General features: G+C 50.2%; 1 protein-coding gene across 4 annotated transcripts in view; it reads left to right on the top strand.

Moving 5' to 3' along the window:
• Window positions 1-775: 775 nt before the first annotated feature.
• DOCK11 (dedicator of cytokinesis 11) overlaps window positions 776-14,040 on the top strand; it is a 69,514-nt gene continuing 56,249 nt past the window's right edge. For all 4 annotated transcript variants that reach the window (XM_031594205.2, XM_031594204.2, XM_031594203.2 and 1 more), the window contains exon 1: window positions 776-950. In XM_031594205.2, the coding sequence (XP_031450065.2) occupies window positions 849-950 (102 nt within the window). In that variant the 5' untranslated portion in view covers window positions 776-848. The remainder of the gene's footprint in view (window positions 951-14,040) is intronic.

The raw sequence follows: 14,040 nt of genomic DNA, 5'->3' as shown, positions 1-14,040 counted from the left end.
CAGTTCCAACCCCCTGCTATGTGCAGGGTCACCAACCAGCAGCCCAGGTGCTCAGAGCCACGTCCAGCCTGGCCTTGAATGCCTCCAGGGATGGGGCATCCACAGCCTCCTTGGGCAACCTGTGCCAGTGCATCTGTGACCACAATGCAATGCCAGAATGCCAGCCAGGAATGCCACTGGGAACAGCAGCATAGGAAGGGGAACAGAAGAGCACCAAGTGAGCCTCTTGTATGACTATAGTCTGTGTGCAATATGACTGTATCTGTGTGCAATACCATTGCACTATAAAGCAAAGCAATTTGAAAGTAAGGCACTAAGATATAAAATACATGAAGTAAAATAAAACCAAAGGATCTCTCTGCCATCAATTCGCCATCCTCGGGACTGCGCACAAAGCTACAGGGACCAGGAACAGGCATTAACTCCTTTCCCCTCCTGACTTCTGGCCGAGCAGCCAGGCAGTAAACAGCAAACTGCCATACTACAGCAAACTGCCATGCTACAGCAAACCCCCCCAGGCTGGAGATGCTCAATAGCGGGATCTCGTCCTGCTGGCTGCTTAGCCTTACAGGAAGGCAGCAGGGACCCACTTTGGGGAGGGCTGCGTGCGGAGCATCAGCCCTAACTGCACGGAAACGCCGGTAAGCTCGGCTCTCTGCGGCCGGGAAGCGCCCAGCACCTGCTAAGGGGACAAAGCGGGGCCGGGCCGGGGCGGGCGCTGAGCTCGGTCCCTCCTCGTCCCCGCCCGCCGCTCAGCGGCTCCGCCCGGCCCGGCCCCGCCCGGCGCTGGGAGGCAGCAGCCCGCGGCGCGGCCCCGCTCGGCTCGGATCCGCTCGGACCATGTCGCCATGTCGGAAGTGAGGAAGTTCACGAAGCGGCTCAGCAAGCCGGGCACGGCCGCCGAGCTGCGGCAGAGCGTTTCGGAGGCGGTGCGAAGCTCTTTCGTGTTGGTGAGTGGCAAGGAGGGGAGCTCCGGTTCGGTGCGGTGCGGCGCGGTGCAGCGGTACCTTGGGCAGCTCCCAGCCCGGGGGAACGGCGGCGAAAGGGGCGGAGATGGGCAGGGGGTGCTCGGAGCGGGGGAGAGGAAAGGGATGGGCAGGGGATGGGGAGCGCTGAGCAAGGGATGGAGTGCGCTGGGTGAGGGAGAAGGGCCGGGCAGGGCGCGGCTGAGCCGGGCAGGAGATGGGGAAGGGCGGGGCAGGAGCACAACGCCCTCTTCGGGTACTCCTTCCCATGGGTGGTGCTGTGCCATCCTGCCTTCAGCCCCGCTTGCTGCCATCTGAACGTGCTCCGGAGGTGTGAGGTCGCAGGGACCGATGCTCTGTCACCTTGGGTTAGTTAGGTGGTACTTGCGTGGTGGGAGCACGAATCAGTGAGGATTCATCTGTGCAGGGCAATGAGGAGACAGGTAACGGAGCTCATCCCGTTGGGTGCAGGCATTGTGAAGGTGGTAAACAAATAGGGTGGGATTGAAGGGAACTGGCATTGCTGTGAGCATCCCAGGAACTGTGCCTCAACATCTGGGATGGAAGCCACGTGCTTTATCGGATGCGTTTCATCCCTCCATGTGGGATGCTGCAGCAGGTTGTCTTTGTTGTGTGCACAGCTGTGCAAATGTTGGCTGCGGTATCCCAGGGGGATGCTGGGGGTAGTTCAAAGCTTCCCTGAGCTCTGTTGGATGTGTTTCACCATTGCTCATTGAATTACTCTAGCGTGCAATCGCACTTGACCTTGACTTTGATGGAAGGTTAGGAAATGGGACATGCAGAAAGTGCAGTACAAGTTGAGTGAATAAATCCTGTTCGTTCTCAACTAGTATATTAAATTGTGTGAGAGAGCCAAATAGATGGAGAGTTTTAAACATTTCTTAATAAAATAGAATTTTCTTGTAAATTTACTAATTCGTAAGGCCAAAAAGAGTCATGCTGACAATCCAGTCTGGTTTCCTTGTGCCAATACTATTGTTTCCTATGTCCTTACAGGCTCCTGTGGGATTTGCTTTCACTCTTTCATCAACAATACATACAGATAAATGCTTCATAATAACTGATGGAACCCCTTGTTTAGAACCTCAAGAGCTTTGGTGTCCTACAGGCAAATGGTGGCACAATGCCTGTGCCGTGTGCCCTCTGTCAGAGCCTGGAGGGATGGGTGGGATTGCAGATGAAAATAAATGAAACCCTGACAGCAGCCTATAGGAGCTGGCAGGGTTCAGCAGCCACTCTTTCTGAACCTCTCCAGGGTTTCATTGCCTGCACCACCTCTGCCAGCTCTCTCTCATTCTCTCAGAAAGGCAAATCCCCAGAGCTGCTGCTCTGCTCTCTGTGTTTGCAGCCAAGCACTGGAGGAGGGCAGGGCAGGTGGCTCTGATTCCTGCTCTTGGCAGAGTTTCCTGCTTTTGACAGTTCAGCAGCAAAGGGATAAATCCCAGCACTTCCTCATCCCTGGGAAGAGCTGTAGGATACTGCAGCATTTGGAGAATGGGAAAGGAGGTGGTGTGAGCTTAAAGGACTGTCTTGGTTAGCATTTCAGACACGCTCAGTGATGAGGGATGAGGAGCATGCTCCTCAGGTTGCTCCAGGGAAAAGGTGGTTCCTCTCCCTTCACCGTTTGTAAGAAATGGATGGGATTGGTGTCCATGATCTGGCTGTAGCTGAGTCCGTAGGAAACTGTGGGGATGAGCATGGATGAGAGCAAAGTGTGGGGCACAGAGCTAGCACCAGGGCACTCATCTTCCTCCCAAGAGAGAGTGGGTGCCATGAAGCTCTATCACTATGTGGTGGATTTCAGCACTTTGGGCATCCAGAGCACTCCCTGAGGAGAAGGAACTGTCTGGAATAAGAAGCCATTTGCAGTCTGTGGATGAAATACTGCTAAATGAAAACATCTCTGTGAGGAGAACCTTTAACGTCATGGAAAAGGTCAGCCTGCATGGAGCTGTAATTTGTGCATTAGAGGAGGTGCATCTCCAGGCAGGAACGCTGCGATGCTGCAAGGCAGAGAGGCAGCTCCCAAAGTGTGGTCCTGCAGGTGCAGTGCAGCTCATGTCGTGCTCTTTCTGTTCCTGGTTCCCCAGTTATACTGGTATAGCAGAAGGAGAATATTTATTCCTCTCTTTGGTGTGCAAACCTGGAGTCAAGTCGGTCGAGGCTTGGGTGGTAACGTCGCTCCTTTGTGTCTGTGAAAGGGATGGGGTGGGAAGAGCAATGGGGATCTGTCCCGTGCTTCACTCCAGTCTCCCCCAGGTGTCCTGGGGTACCCGTGTCCTTGCTTTGCACCAGCTGCTTGGTTGCAGTCAGTGCTGCTCTTGTTACAAGTAAGGCTGTAGTCCTGATCTGTAGCACCCAGCTGTGGCAGGGAGCCCAGAGACACTTCTGTCCTTCAGTGGATGAAGAAGGATGAAGTGCAGCTTTCACTTGGTGCTCTTCTGTTCCCCTTCCTGTGCTGCTGTTCCCAGTGGCATTCCTGGCTGGCATTCTGGCATTGCATTGTGTTCACCGATGCACTGGAACAGGTTGCCCAAGGAGGCTGTGGATGCCCCATCCCTGCAGGCATTCAAGGCCAGGCTGAATGTGGCTCTGGGCAGCCTGGTCTGCTGGTTGGTGACCTGCACATAGCAGGGGGTTGGAAATAGATGATCATTGTGGTGCTTTTCAACCCAGGCCATTCTATGATTCTATGATGAGCTATGTAGAGGAGCTTTTGGTGAGAGAAAAGGCTTCAGCCAGAATCCCTTGAAAGCAAAACAGCCCTACAGAGCAGCACCACAAGAGCCCTGATTTTTTCTGCCCACTCTTCTTTGCAAAGCTGCAGGGCAGATTGTATCAGCTTCAGCTTTGAATGGTCTTTGATGGATGCTACTGTTTATAAATCAATGGATGGCAGAATAACCAACAAACAAAGTCACTGTTTCAGTAGACAAATTTAGCAAAAGCATTAAATTGGCTGGTGAGATAAATGGCGTGCAAAACAATGAAGGAAAGTTTTAAGATTTGGTTAGAGAGAGGAACAGGCCTAAGTGCAGTAATTTAAACTGTTCTTAGTCATGAAATTACATGCAATTTGAACCTTGGGGCAGCAGTACTAAAATACTGCATTCGAACTACGAATTCATAGCTAAAGTGTTGAAATTCAGGAGAAGGATCCAGGTTGGAGCTCAAGGAGAGGAGCCAGAGGACCTTTGGCAGTGAATGGACACTGGTGTTCTTGGCTAAGGCCTTCAATGAAACCTCCTTCCTCTCCTTCTCTCCACACTTTGGACGTTACTATTATGGGAGGGGGTTGAGGAGCCCACAGGGAGCTGCCAACGTGTGACCTGTGCAATCACAGCAGTGCCATGGGATGGAACTCAGCCCATGCCCTGGGGATGTGGATGTGCGCTCTGTGGTCTGGTGGAGGTGTCCCTGCACCTCTCCTTTGCCTCATTTTAGCCTTCCCCCAAAACTTACTGGGGGTGGAGTAGAGTTGAACAGAATGCACATGAATAGGAGCAGTAATCTTGTGGTGTTGCAGCATAGCAAGAGCTCTGCCTTTTGCCTGGGAAGCCTGACCAGCTGCCTGGGCTGACTTGTTTCTTTGGATGAATCATAGAAACATTCAGGTTGGAAAAGACCACTAAGATCACCCAGTCCAACCCCAACCCACCCCCACCGTGCCCATCACCACATCCCTCAGTGCCACGTCCCCACGGTTCTGGAGCACCTCCAGGGATGGTGACCCCACCACCCCTAGGGCTGCTGTGCAGCACTGCTCTTTTGGAGTAGAGATTCTATCTAATATCCAACCTGAGAACATAGAGTTGGGCCTCTCCTGCGCCTCCTCTCCTCCCAGGAGCCATGCAGTGAGCAGTGGCTGAGTACCAGTGGGAGAGGGTTGTCTCAAGCAAGTTGCAAGTTTTCCAAAGGTGTCATTCTCTGAATTGACAGAGAAATAAAATGTGTGGGAGAGGATAAGATCAGAGAAGCAAACATTTGACAAAACACAGACAGTCCATTTTCCCACCATGCTGCCAAAACAAGTCATCTGGTGGCAATTTTTGATCTCCCACGAGCGTTCTGCTTTTCTTTACATCATTTCTACGCAGATTAACTAAAGATACATCCACAGCTTCACCAAAGGACACGGACTGGGAGCACCATATCTGGGCAGCAGGCTTTCCCCACGCTGGGTGTTGGCCAGCTCAGTAGCTCTGCTTGGTGATGTGCATGCTGTGCAGTGGGATGTGGCTGCAGGAGTGAGCCCCATGCACTCGGGCACGCTCCCAGCTTCAGCCATATGTCTGCCAGCACATCAGCTCTCAGCAACTGCAGCATGGGAGATCATCTGCATGCAAACTGCACTGATTCTTGCCATCCAGATGTAAGAGCGCCTTCTCTCCTGTGTTACACAGTGCTGCTGGCAGATTTGGCATGAGGCTGTGGGCTGCATGCCAGGAGGAGATGGGTTCTGTTTGATCCGGGCTGGGCTGGGCTTGTATGTACTACTTGGTTTCAGGTAGGCACCAAACAGGAGATAAAAAGCTTCCAAAGAGTGATGTTGAGAAGGTTTTGACTGGAAGCAAAAAGGCGTTTTGTTCTCTCTGTGTTTTTCTAACAGCTTAATCTATATTATATGCGACTGAATTTATACTCCTGCAGAGGAGATCAGCTTTCTGCATAGAATCCTCCTTTAATAAGCTAAATTTGCTTTGATCAGTGTGAAGGCTGTTTATGTGCGGTGCTTGTAGTGATCTCAATGCTCGAGAGAGACACAGAATATATGCATGTTCCCCTTTGGGTGCAGTTGATATGCTGTGTTTGCATAACTTCAATAGCAAAAGAGCAAAAAAGTATTGGAGACATGGGAGGAAATTCTGCCCCTGCTTCAGAGGGAGTTTTGCCTCCAGAGTGCCATCAGCGCATGCTTGGGTGACTTCTGTGGAAGGAGGTTATTACTCATAGAAAACAAACGCGTTCTTAAAATTAATCACTTGCCTTCCTGAGTTGGTGCTTGTGCTGTCAAGGACCTCATTTAGCTCAGTGCTAAATGGCCCCGGGCTATGTGTGCAGTGCAAGTGGTCAGGGCTGCTCCTGTCTGAGTGCACAGCAGTTGTGCTCTGGGTGAAGGGCATCACTTTGCAAGGCCTGCACACCATGCAACCACCTGGGGCTGCTTCCTACAAATCTCAGAGCATCTGCCACTGACACCCAGTCTAAGAGAGAGAACAATGCCTCCTTATGCTGAGAAATGGGCACTGTAGGATGAACCATGCTCAGTGTGGCCACTTCCTGAGGTTTTTTGAGGCTCCAACAGCTTCACACAGACAATGAGTCTTACCCTTCCCAAAGCATCCTTGAAGTAGGTTTCCATGAGCTCATTATAGGAAGGCTCTGAGGATGTGAGCTTTGTGCACGCACCTCTTGCCACAGGTTGCAAGCTCTGTGGCTGTGCTTTTTGTGCTTGTTGGGCAAAGCTGAGAGTGGTTGGTTGTGTCTTGGAGGCAATGCCATGGAGATGCAGGTGTCCCTGCACTGACAGCATCTGCCCTGACCTGCTGTTAGCAGTGCCTGGAACAGATGGTTGTCAGCAGTGCCGGCAGCAATGCGGATGGGGATTTGGTGTGCCCAAAATCCAACGAGGGAATTGCTGTGGGATTTGTTTCAGCCCTTTCTGGTATCTGGAGATATTTGCAGTGTACCCCCCCGAGGCGCAGGAGAGTCTGAAGTTGGGTTGCTGGAGCATGTATTATAGCATCCTTTTATATAGGCAGTTTGGTGGCTCTTACATGATTCCATTTAGCTCTTTGCACACTGATTTATCATCTCTAATGATACAAAATTACACAAAGCTTTTGACATTTCTACACCCCGAGAATGCAAATCACAATTGCACACAGCAGCTGAAGAGCAACCGGTCTTAGGGTTGTGGTTTTAGGTTTCCCTGCTTAATTGGCCTCTTCGCTCCTGTTCTGGCTAAGGAAGAGAAGAATGGTTTTGTGTGCCTTTGTGGGCACTGCTGTCATCTTAGAAATACTGGAGTATGATTCCCTGTCACCATCTTCCTCTATCTCTTTCATTCCCTTAAAAAGTGCAAATCAAAGCTCTCTCTTGCTGGCTCTTCCCTTCAGCACAGCTCTGTCTCATCTTTACAGTTTTTCTCTGCCTCCCGCTGCTTCTCTAATGGGGTCAGGTCTGCTTGTTCCTAACCCCTTTCTCACCCCTCTCTCCTTTCTTACTGAAATGCAATTTCTTTCTCTCTTCTATTAATAACTCCTGTCACAGGGCTGTCCTTGGGGAAGGGCTTTGTGGAAGAGACCACTGCTTGGGTTCAGAGTATCCTTGCTCCTTCCTCCTGCCCTAACTCCATACTGATTGATATCCCTACTGCAGCAGCCTGGCCTCTCCATCCCCTGAGTAGGGACATGGCAAAGGTGCAGCTAAGGATAAGGATGGCTTCTCTCCTGGACAAAGTTAGGACTTAGTCATATTGTGGTGCTGTAGCTTTTTTTCGTGACAGCCATACTTCGAGTTATATTCTGCTGGTGGGCAGGAGACTGGGATGTAGGTTGGAGCTGTGCTGTGCTACAAGAGCACAGACGGAGGGCAGGGCCACAACTTGCACACTGAGTGCTTGGGGGTGGGTGTACCCGAGGGGTAATGATATCTCAAAGTAGAGCAAAAGCTGTGGCTCACCCATTTCTCAGGTGTTTGGTGGAAGTGGTGAATCCACAGGCTGCCCAGGGAGGTTGTGGATGCCCCGTCCCTGGAGGTGTTCAAGGCCAGATTGGATGGGGCCCTGGGCAGCCTGGTCTAGCATTAGGTGGAATGGTTGGTGGCCCTGTGTGTGGCAGAGGGGTTGGAGATTCATGGTCCTTGAGGTCCCTTCCAACCCTGGCAATTCTGTGATTCTGTGATTCTGTGAATCCGTGAGCAGAGAATTTTTTGTGCAGTTCAACCCCACGCATCTGCAGAGCCACTGAGTCAGGAGAGGTGAAAGGAAAGTGGTGGAGAGGGCTGAATGCAGCACAAAGCTGGGTTTTAGGGAGGTAAACCCCACTCTCCCAGGCAGCAGTTTGGAAAGTTACATTCAACCTTTTCCCCTGTGCTCCTTTGTCCCTTTGCATAATGCTGACATTCGTACGGATGTCTTCATTTTTGGGAAAGCTTGGAGGTGCCTCCACCAACAGCATTATTTTGGCTGGGCTGAAGCACTGCAGAGCCTGCCCTGCAGCTATGGAGCGTACAGCCACACATGGCTTACTGAGGAGAGAACCATTTAACTTAGCAGCTACCGCAGGCAGAGCTGAGATGGGGGCTATGCAGACAACTTCCTGAGATGTTTCAATCACCACCAACATCTCTGGAGCTTGACTTCACTGTTGTGGGTGTTCACCTTATTGCTAAGGCAACCCAAAACCCATGTGTGACTTCCTGCTCCAGCTCTTCTGAGGTGCTGCAGAGACTGGGGTGAGCCCCCGGCCATGGTTTGCCTGCAGGAGTGGCTGCAGGGCTGGCTTGGCCCAGAGCACGAGGTTTCTTGAGTGAAAAACAAGGAATTTTGGGAGCAGGCAGGAAAGGGAGGAGTTCTGCTTATGTGCAATTAATTGTTTTAAGATGTTCTGTCGTTGGATCTTCTGGAACTGGATGCTAAATATAAAACTCGTACTACATAAATAAATGATGAAATAGCAGTGACATCTGAAAATCACTTTGGGGTGCTCCAGTTAAGAGCTTATATAAATAAGTATTATTGTTGTTGTAATTACTATTTCCCCTTTTTTAGCATTCCTGCACTTACAGAATGTTTTGAGAATTCATGTCTGGCAGAAATTCAGCTGTCCCATGGAAACCAGGAGCTTTTTGCCAATTTCTATTAGCGCTATTATTTTCAGAGAAGAAAATCAGAGCAGCACTGCGTTTCCTTCTCTTTCACTCTCTGCAGCAGATGCTCAGCTGGATGCAGGTGCAGCTCCGCTGATGCAGGGATGCACTGAGCTCTGTTCCATGTGCAGCAGGGCTGGGTTTGAGCCAGGATGTACCCTTGCATGCAGGGAGAAGTGGGATTTTGGGTATATCTGGGGACTGGAGGTGCTGTAGCATGTCCCAGCTACAATCTGGTGGTGTGTTTCCTATTTGATTGGGGTGCTGTTTTCAGAGGTGACATGCACAGGTTGGCTGCAAACCCACCACTCTGTTGAACAGCTGTTTCCTTTAGCTCAAGTGATTGTGCAAGTTTCTCAGCTTTCAGGAAAAAAACAGCATCTCTGGCCCTTGTGGTTTGCAGATCTAAGCTTCAAAATGTAATCTCCTGAAGTGTGGAGTCCACTTCTAAATAAGTGGGAAATGAAAGTTATCCTGACTTCCTAAGCCAGTCTGAAGGTGCTTCAGACCCTGACTCACTTTTATTTGCCAGGACTGAGCAGTAATAATGGGTAGATGCTTATGTGTCTCCCCTGACATCAATTTCTTGACCATTTTGTCAAACTTTCCCCAAGCTTTTATCTTGAACTGATGCTCTCAAAGACAATGCTGATAACTACAAACACTTCCTTTTTCGTTAGAGAATTGAGCATAACACTGAAAAAGATTCCAGTCAATGCATGGTTCTGAGCTGGGTTCACCAGCTTGGATTCAACCCCAAGTGAGTGCAAACTGGCAACGTGCAGCAGCCCAGAACCCAGCATGTGCTGGCCCCAATGCACACGGCAAAAGGGGCCAAGGTAGGGGAGAAAGGAAAGGTTGCAGTGACTTGATCTATTGTGGGGTTGTTTGGTTTTTTTTGCAGTAATCCGTCATCAAAATCTTTCATTTGGATGCCAGGATCTGTCTTAGAGTGCTCAGCTGAGGCTTCTGCCCTGTGTGCCTGGTCCTGCGGGTGCAGACGGGTGTAGGCAGTGAGACTGCTTTGTGCAGGACTTGAACTCTGTGCTTTAGGATGGAAAACATGAGTAATTTTCACTGCAGATGTTTCCTTGCAGGGTGCAAGAACCGTGCACCCATCCTCCCTTCCCCATCACTTGATTTTTTATTTCAGTGAGCACTCCAGGCAGAGCCAGCCATCTCTGTTCAGTGCAGAGAAGAGGGAGAGAGGAGTTACAGCAGCCTTGTGTGGGAGTGCTTGCTGAGGGAGTGCCGGGGACTGGGGAAGGAAGAATCTGCTATGCCTGCCTGGACCACAGCTGGGATGTGGCTGTTTCCAGGGTATGAGATGAACAGCACTGGGCTACCCTGCTGAAGGCATCACCTAGCATCTTGCCAGGGAGCCCACACTGCCAGAGGGAGGATCTGATTGCTTCTGGGACAGGAGCAAATAGATGAGCCGAATCCTTTCCTGCCTTCCTCCCTGCTCAGTGCCTCCTTGGCCCTGCTTTTCTCCAACCCCTGTCTCCAGACTCAACTCAGCCTTCCCGAGAGCTTTCCCACAACAACCATCCCTTCTGCTTGTAACTCCTTCATGTCCTTCATACAAAGCCCTCCCAGGGTTTTGGGTCAGAACTGTGGCCTGCAGATTCTTCCTAGATCACAGGGCTTTGTGCCTCCAGCACAGCTAAGATTCCCGTCTGGGCATTTGCCTTGTGTTTTTAAACCTCCTTCTCTCTAGACAGCGTAAAAATAGTCTTGGCCTGCTCATACCCAGCCGTATTGACTGTTTTTCCTCCCTGTGGTTTTACCATAGCCCATGTCTCACAGCTCACCCTGGCCCTGCAGTTCCATCCAGCTGACAGCTGTATTTGCAGCACTGTCCCATGGGAGCTGCATCTTTGCCTCCCTCCTGGCTTCTCCCTGAATGTGGCTGTGCTGAGAAGCCTGCAAACCACTTGGCAGCAGCAAGGCTGCGTTGTGTTGTGCCTGCTGCCATCTGTGCTGACTAACACTGCCGCCCTGCTTGCCCTTCCTCCCCAGTTGCTCTGTTTCAACCTCTTTCCTTTCTCCTCTGCTTCTGAAGGCATTGGGTCAAAGACACTGTTTGGCTTTGTACTGGGTTACAATGGTTCCAGATGTCGGATAGGCAAGCAAAGCATTTCTCACTTTTTTGTTGTTCTTCCTTCTGCCCGGGCTCCTGGGATGATGAATTATGTGTGAATCTAGGTCTTTTTAAATGAAGCACTCCAGGCTTCCTGCAAGCTGGAGCTAGAGCCTGCGAATGCGATCAGATGGCAGTGCTGGAGCTGGGGGCTGAGAAAGTGAAGAGCCACAGATGTGCTACTTAAATAAAAAAACCTCTTTAGGACTACATGGTCTGAGAGTGCCACGACTGGTGGTCTCTGAACCCCTGCCTTTGGAAAAGCTTTTCTATGGAGTGAAATCCCTCACTTCCATTTGCCCATGCAAGTTGCCAAGTGTGTTTCTTGGTTCCCAGATGTCATATAAACTTTCCCATGACCTTCAGGTTTCATGAGCAACTCCATAACTGGGGAGTTTTCTTCTCTGAGTGATCTCTCTGCATTTGTAGGTTATGTATTGTGGTAGGACAGGGTTCCTCCCTGGGCTGATGCTGCTCTTTGAAGCGCTGTGTCTGTGTTTGGTACAGCCAAGGGGTGTGTGCTTCCTCTTTTTTGCCTCTTGAGCTTTGAATCAATTCCCCATTTTGAATTTGTCTCCTATTTTCTGTGTATTTCACCCACTTGGTCCTATGGGATTTGCCTTAATATCTGTGCTTTGCTAGGTGTTGCACCTAAGTGTATTACAAGGTTGCAGGTGAAGTAGTAAATGGGCAGTAAAATGCTTGCTAGATTTTGGGAACAGTCTGAGACAATACATTGATATGTATGTATGGTCCGTGCTGTTTCCTGTTCTTTCAGACACTTCAGAGAAGCATCACTTTCAATACACAGATCACTTGTGTCTCCAGCTGCTTTGTGAGGGTGGGTTTGTGGCACTGGGTCAAACTTCACTTCTGAGGATTGAAAAATCACTGTGTGCCAAGTGCTGCTGAGCCACGGAGTGTTTTGGTGGAGGCAGGGATGGCCATGCATCATACCCACTGGGGACCATAGGGAAGAAGTGAAAGCCGAGCATGGTGCGTTCCTTATCCTGGGGCAGTGGGTTCTTCTAGGGCTGTGAGTTCTTCTGGAGCTGCCTTCTGCTGAGCAGGGGGAAAAGTGAGCTGTCAGCCCACGTGGGGCGCGTGTCAACGCAATGAGCAAACTGGCTAACACAGAGCCAAACCAGCTGGGTTTGCCATCAGGTTGCTTTCTTCTCTGGAAATTGTTTGTTTCAAATGACAGTCAGTCTCAAAGCACTGAAAATACATACATTTCTGATCGTTTTCCCTAGGCTGCTGTTTTAAAATAACCTCAAATTAAACATTTTTCCTTCAATTTCTGTACAGTAGTGTCGCTGTGATTATACCTATAGTAATTCTGGGAGAACGAGAGCTCAGAAAAACATTATTCACATAATAAAAAAAAATACCACATTGGTGCAGTTTAAATGCAAGACAGTAGAAGTCAGGTGGCCACTGTGTTCAGAGCCGTAAAAGTAGAAAATAGAAATGCCCTTTCCAATTGAATGCATGAAGCCTTGTTTATAAAGCAAATGTAAGGATTTTTATGTGCTTTGCAAATGGCTACAGACAGGAGATGGCTCAGGGCAGTGAAGCTGGAGACATTTCCATGGGGTTTTCCTGGGGCCCGGCTCTCTGTGCTGCCTTGCGCTGGCGTTTGTGGGCATGTTTCTGTTGAAACAATTCAATTGAATTTCCTGTTAAAATGCCAGCCAGCTTGCTTCTTGGTGGAGAGTCAATAGTGTAATAGATGGGCTGTTGTTCTGCTCGTGTCATTGTCCAAGAGCAGCTCGTGACCTGGCCAGGCCCTGCTGACCACCCATCCCTCATGCAGGCCCTTGCAGCACTGTGCATTTTTTTTTCCTGCAGAAACATGTTGGGTTTGTTGCTGGACTGGCAGCATTTCTTTGCACTTGAATATTGGCTTTCCCTGTGGAGGAATTTGTGGTTTCTAAGACTCTAATTGCTTTAGTGTAATAGTTCTTCCTCCGCTTTCATAATGGCTTTGGTGGGTGCCATCTGCTGTTGTGTCAGCGCCGGGCAGCAGGGCTGGGCCTGCTTTGGGAGGTGTGCTTGAACCCTGCTCATTAGTACTAAGACTACAAAATCTGCTTTTCAGGGCTTAGCGTTTTATCTCCTGCCCTGCTGGGACCAGAGGGGGAGCAGAGGCTCCCTCCTGCTCTGCTGCTCTGTTTGCAGGGCCCTGACAGACTGACGGAGGTGTCCGTGTTTCCGTGGCAGCAGGCAGAGGCCACACCACATCCTTTTCTCAGCAGTTGCTCTGCTTGCATATGGCTTGACCTACATCCTTTGAGACGTTGCTGTGGTTCCCCTCGTGGCCTGTGACAACTAACTCCGTTATGTCACGCAGGGTGCACTGCATGCAGCGTTGTCTTGCACTTATGCTGCAAAGAGCCATCACACAGCTGAATTCGGAGTACCCAAAGCCACTGCTTAACACCACAGCAATGCACAGTGCTCTTAGAAGGATTCTAATTCACCCTTACCCTAGGGCAAGGTGAGATGTGAGCTGGTGTGAGTTCAAGCAGCTCGTGCTGGGGGTGCTGGTGGGATTGCTGCAGGGATGGCAACAGAGCTGTTGAGATTTGGGGACACCAGACCTTATGCCTACAAATGGGAGAACAGTTTGTGAGCATCCCAATGTGTTAATTCACATTAACGTGCCAGGCTTGGCAAATCCGCAGCAGTGTGTAGCATTGTAATGAAATAAGACTGGTGCTTCGGATGATTAACCACATTCAATTAAGCATTTAAGGAGTGTGAGGCTAACTGAGGAAAAACTGGATCCCTTCTCTCCATCTTCCTGCTGGGTTTTAGGGACTCCTGTTTTTCTGGTAGTCCTTTTACGTGAGATCTCTGTGCAACTCAGATCCTGGAGCAGAAGCAGTGCTGGGGCTGGCAGCTCTCATACTGCAGCATGGGCTCTCTTTGGGGCCACACTGCCCTTCCCCAGCTGTGACCCAGTGGATTGCTCCCTGTTATGCTCCAGTGCTGCTCAGTAGGCTCTGGAGTTTTCTTTTAGAACTGCATTAGCAG

This window comes from Phasianus colchicus, chromosome 14 (genome assembly GCF_987193195.1).
Source record: "Phasianus colchicus chromosome 14, bPhaCol1.hap1.1, whole genome shotgun sequence".
Lineage (NCBI taxonomy): Eukaryota > Metazoa > Chordata > Aves > Galliformes > Phasianidae > Phasianus > Phasianus colchicus.
This window is presented reverse-complemented; position numbering and strand designations above follow the sequence as displayed.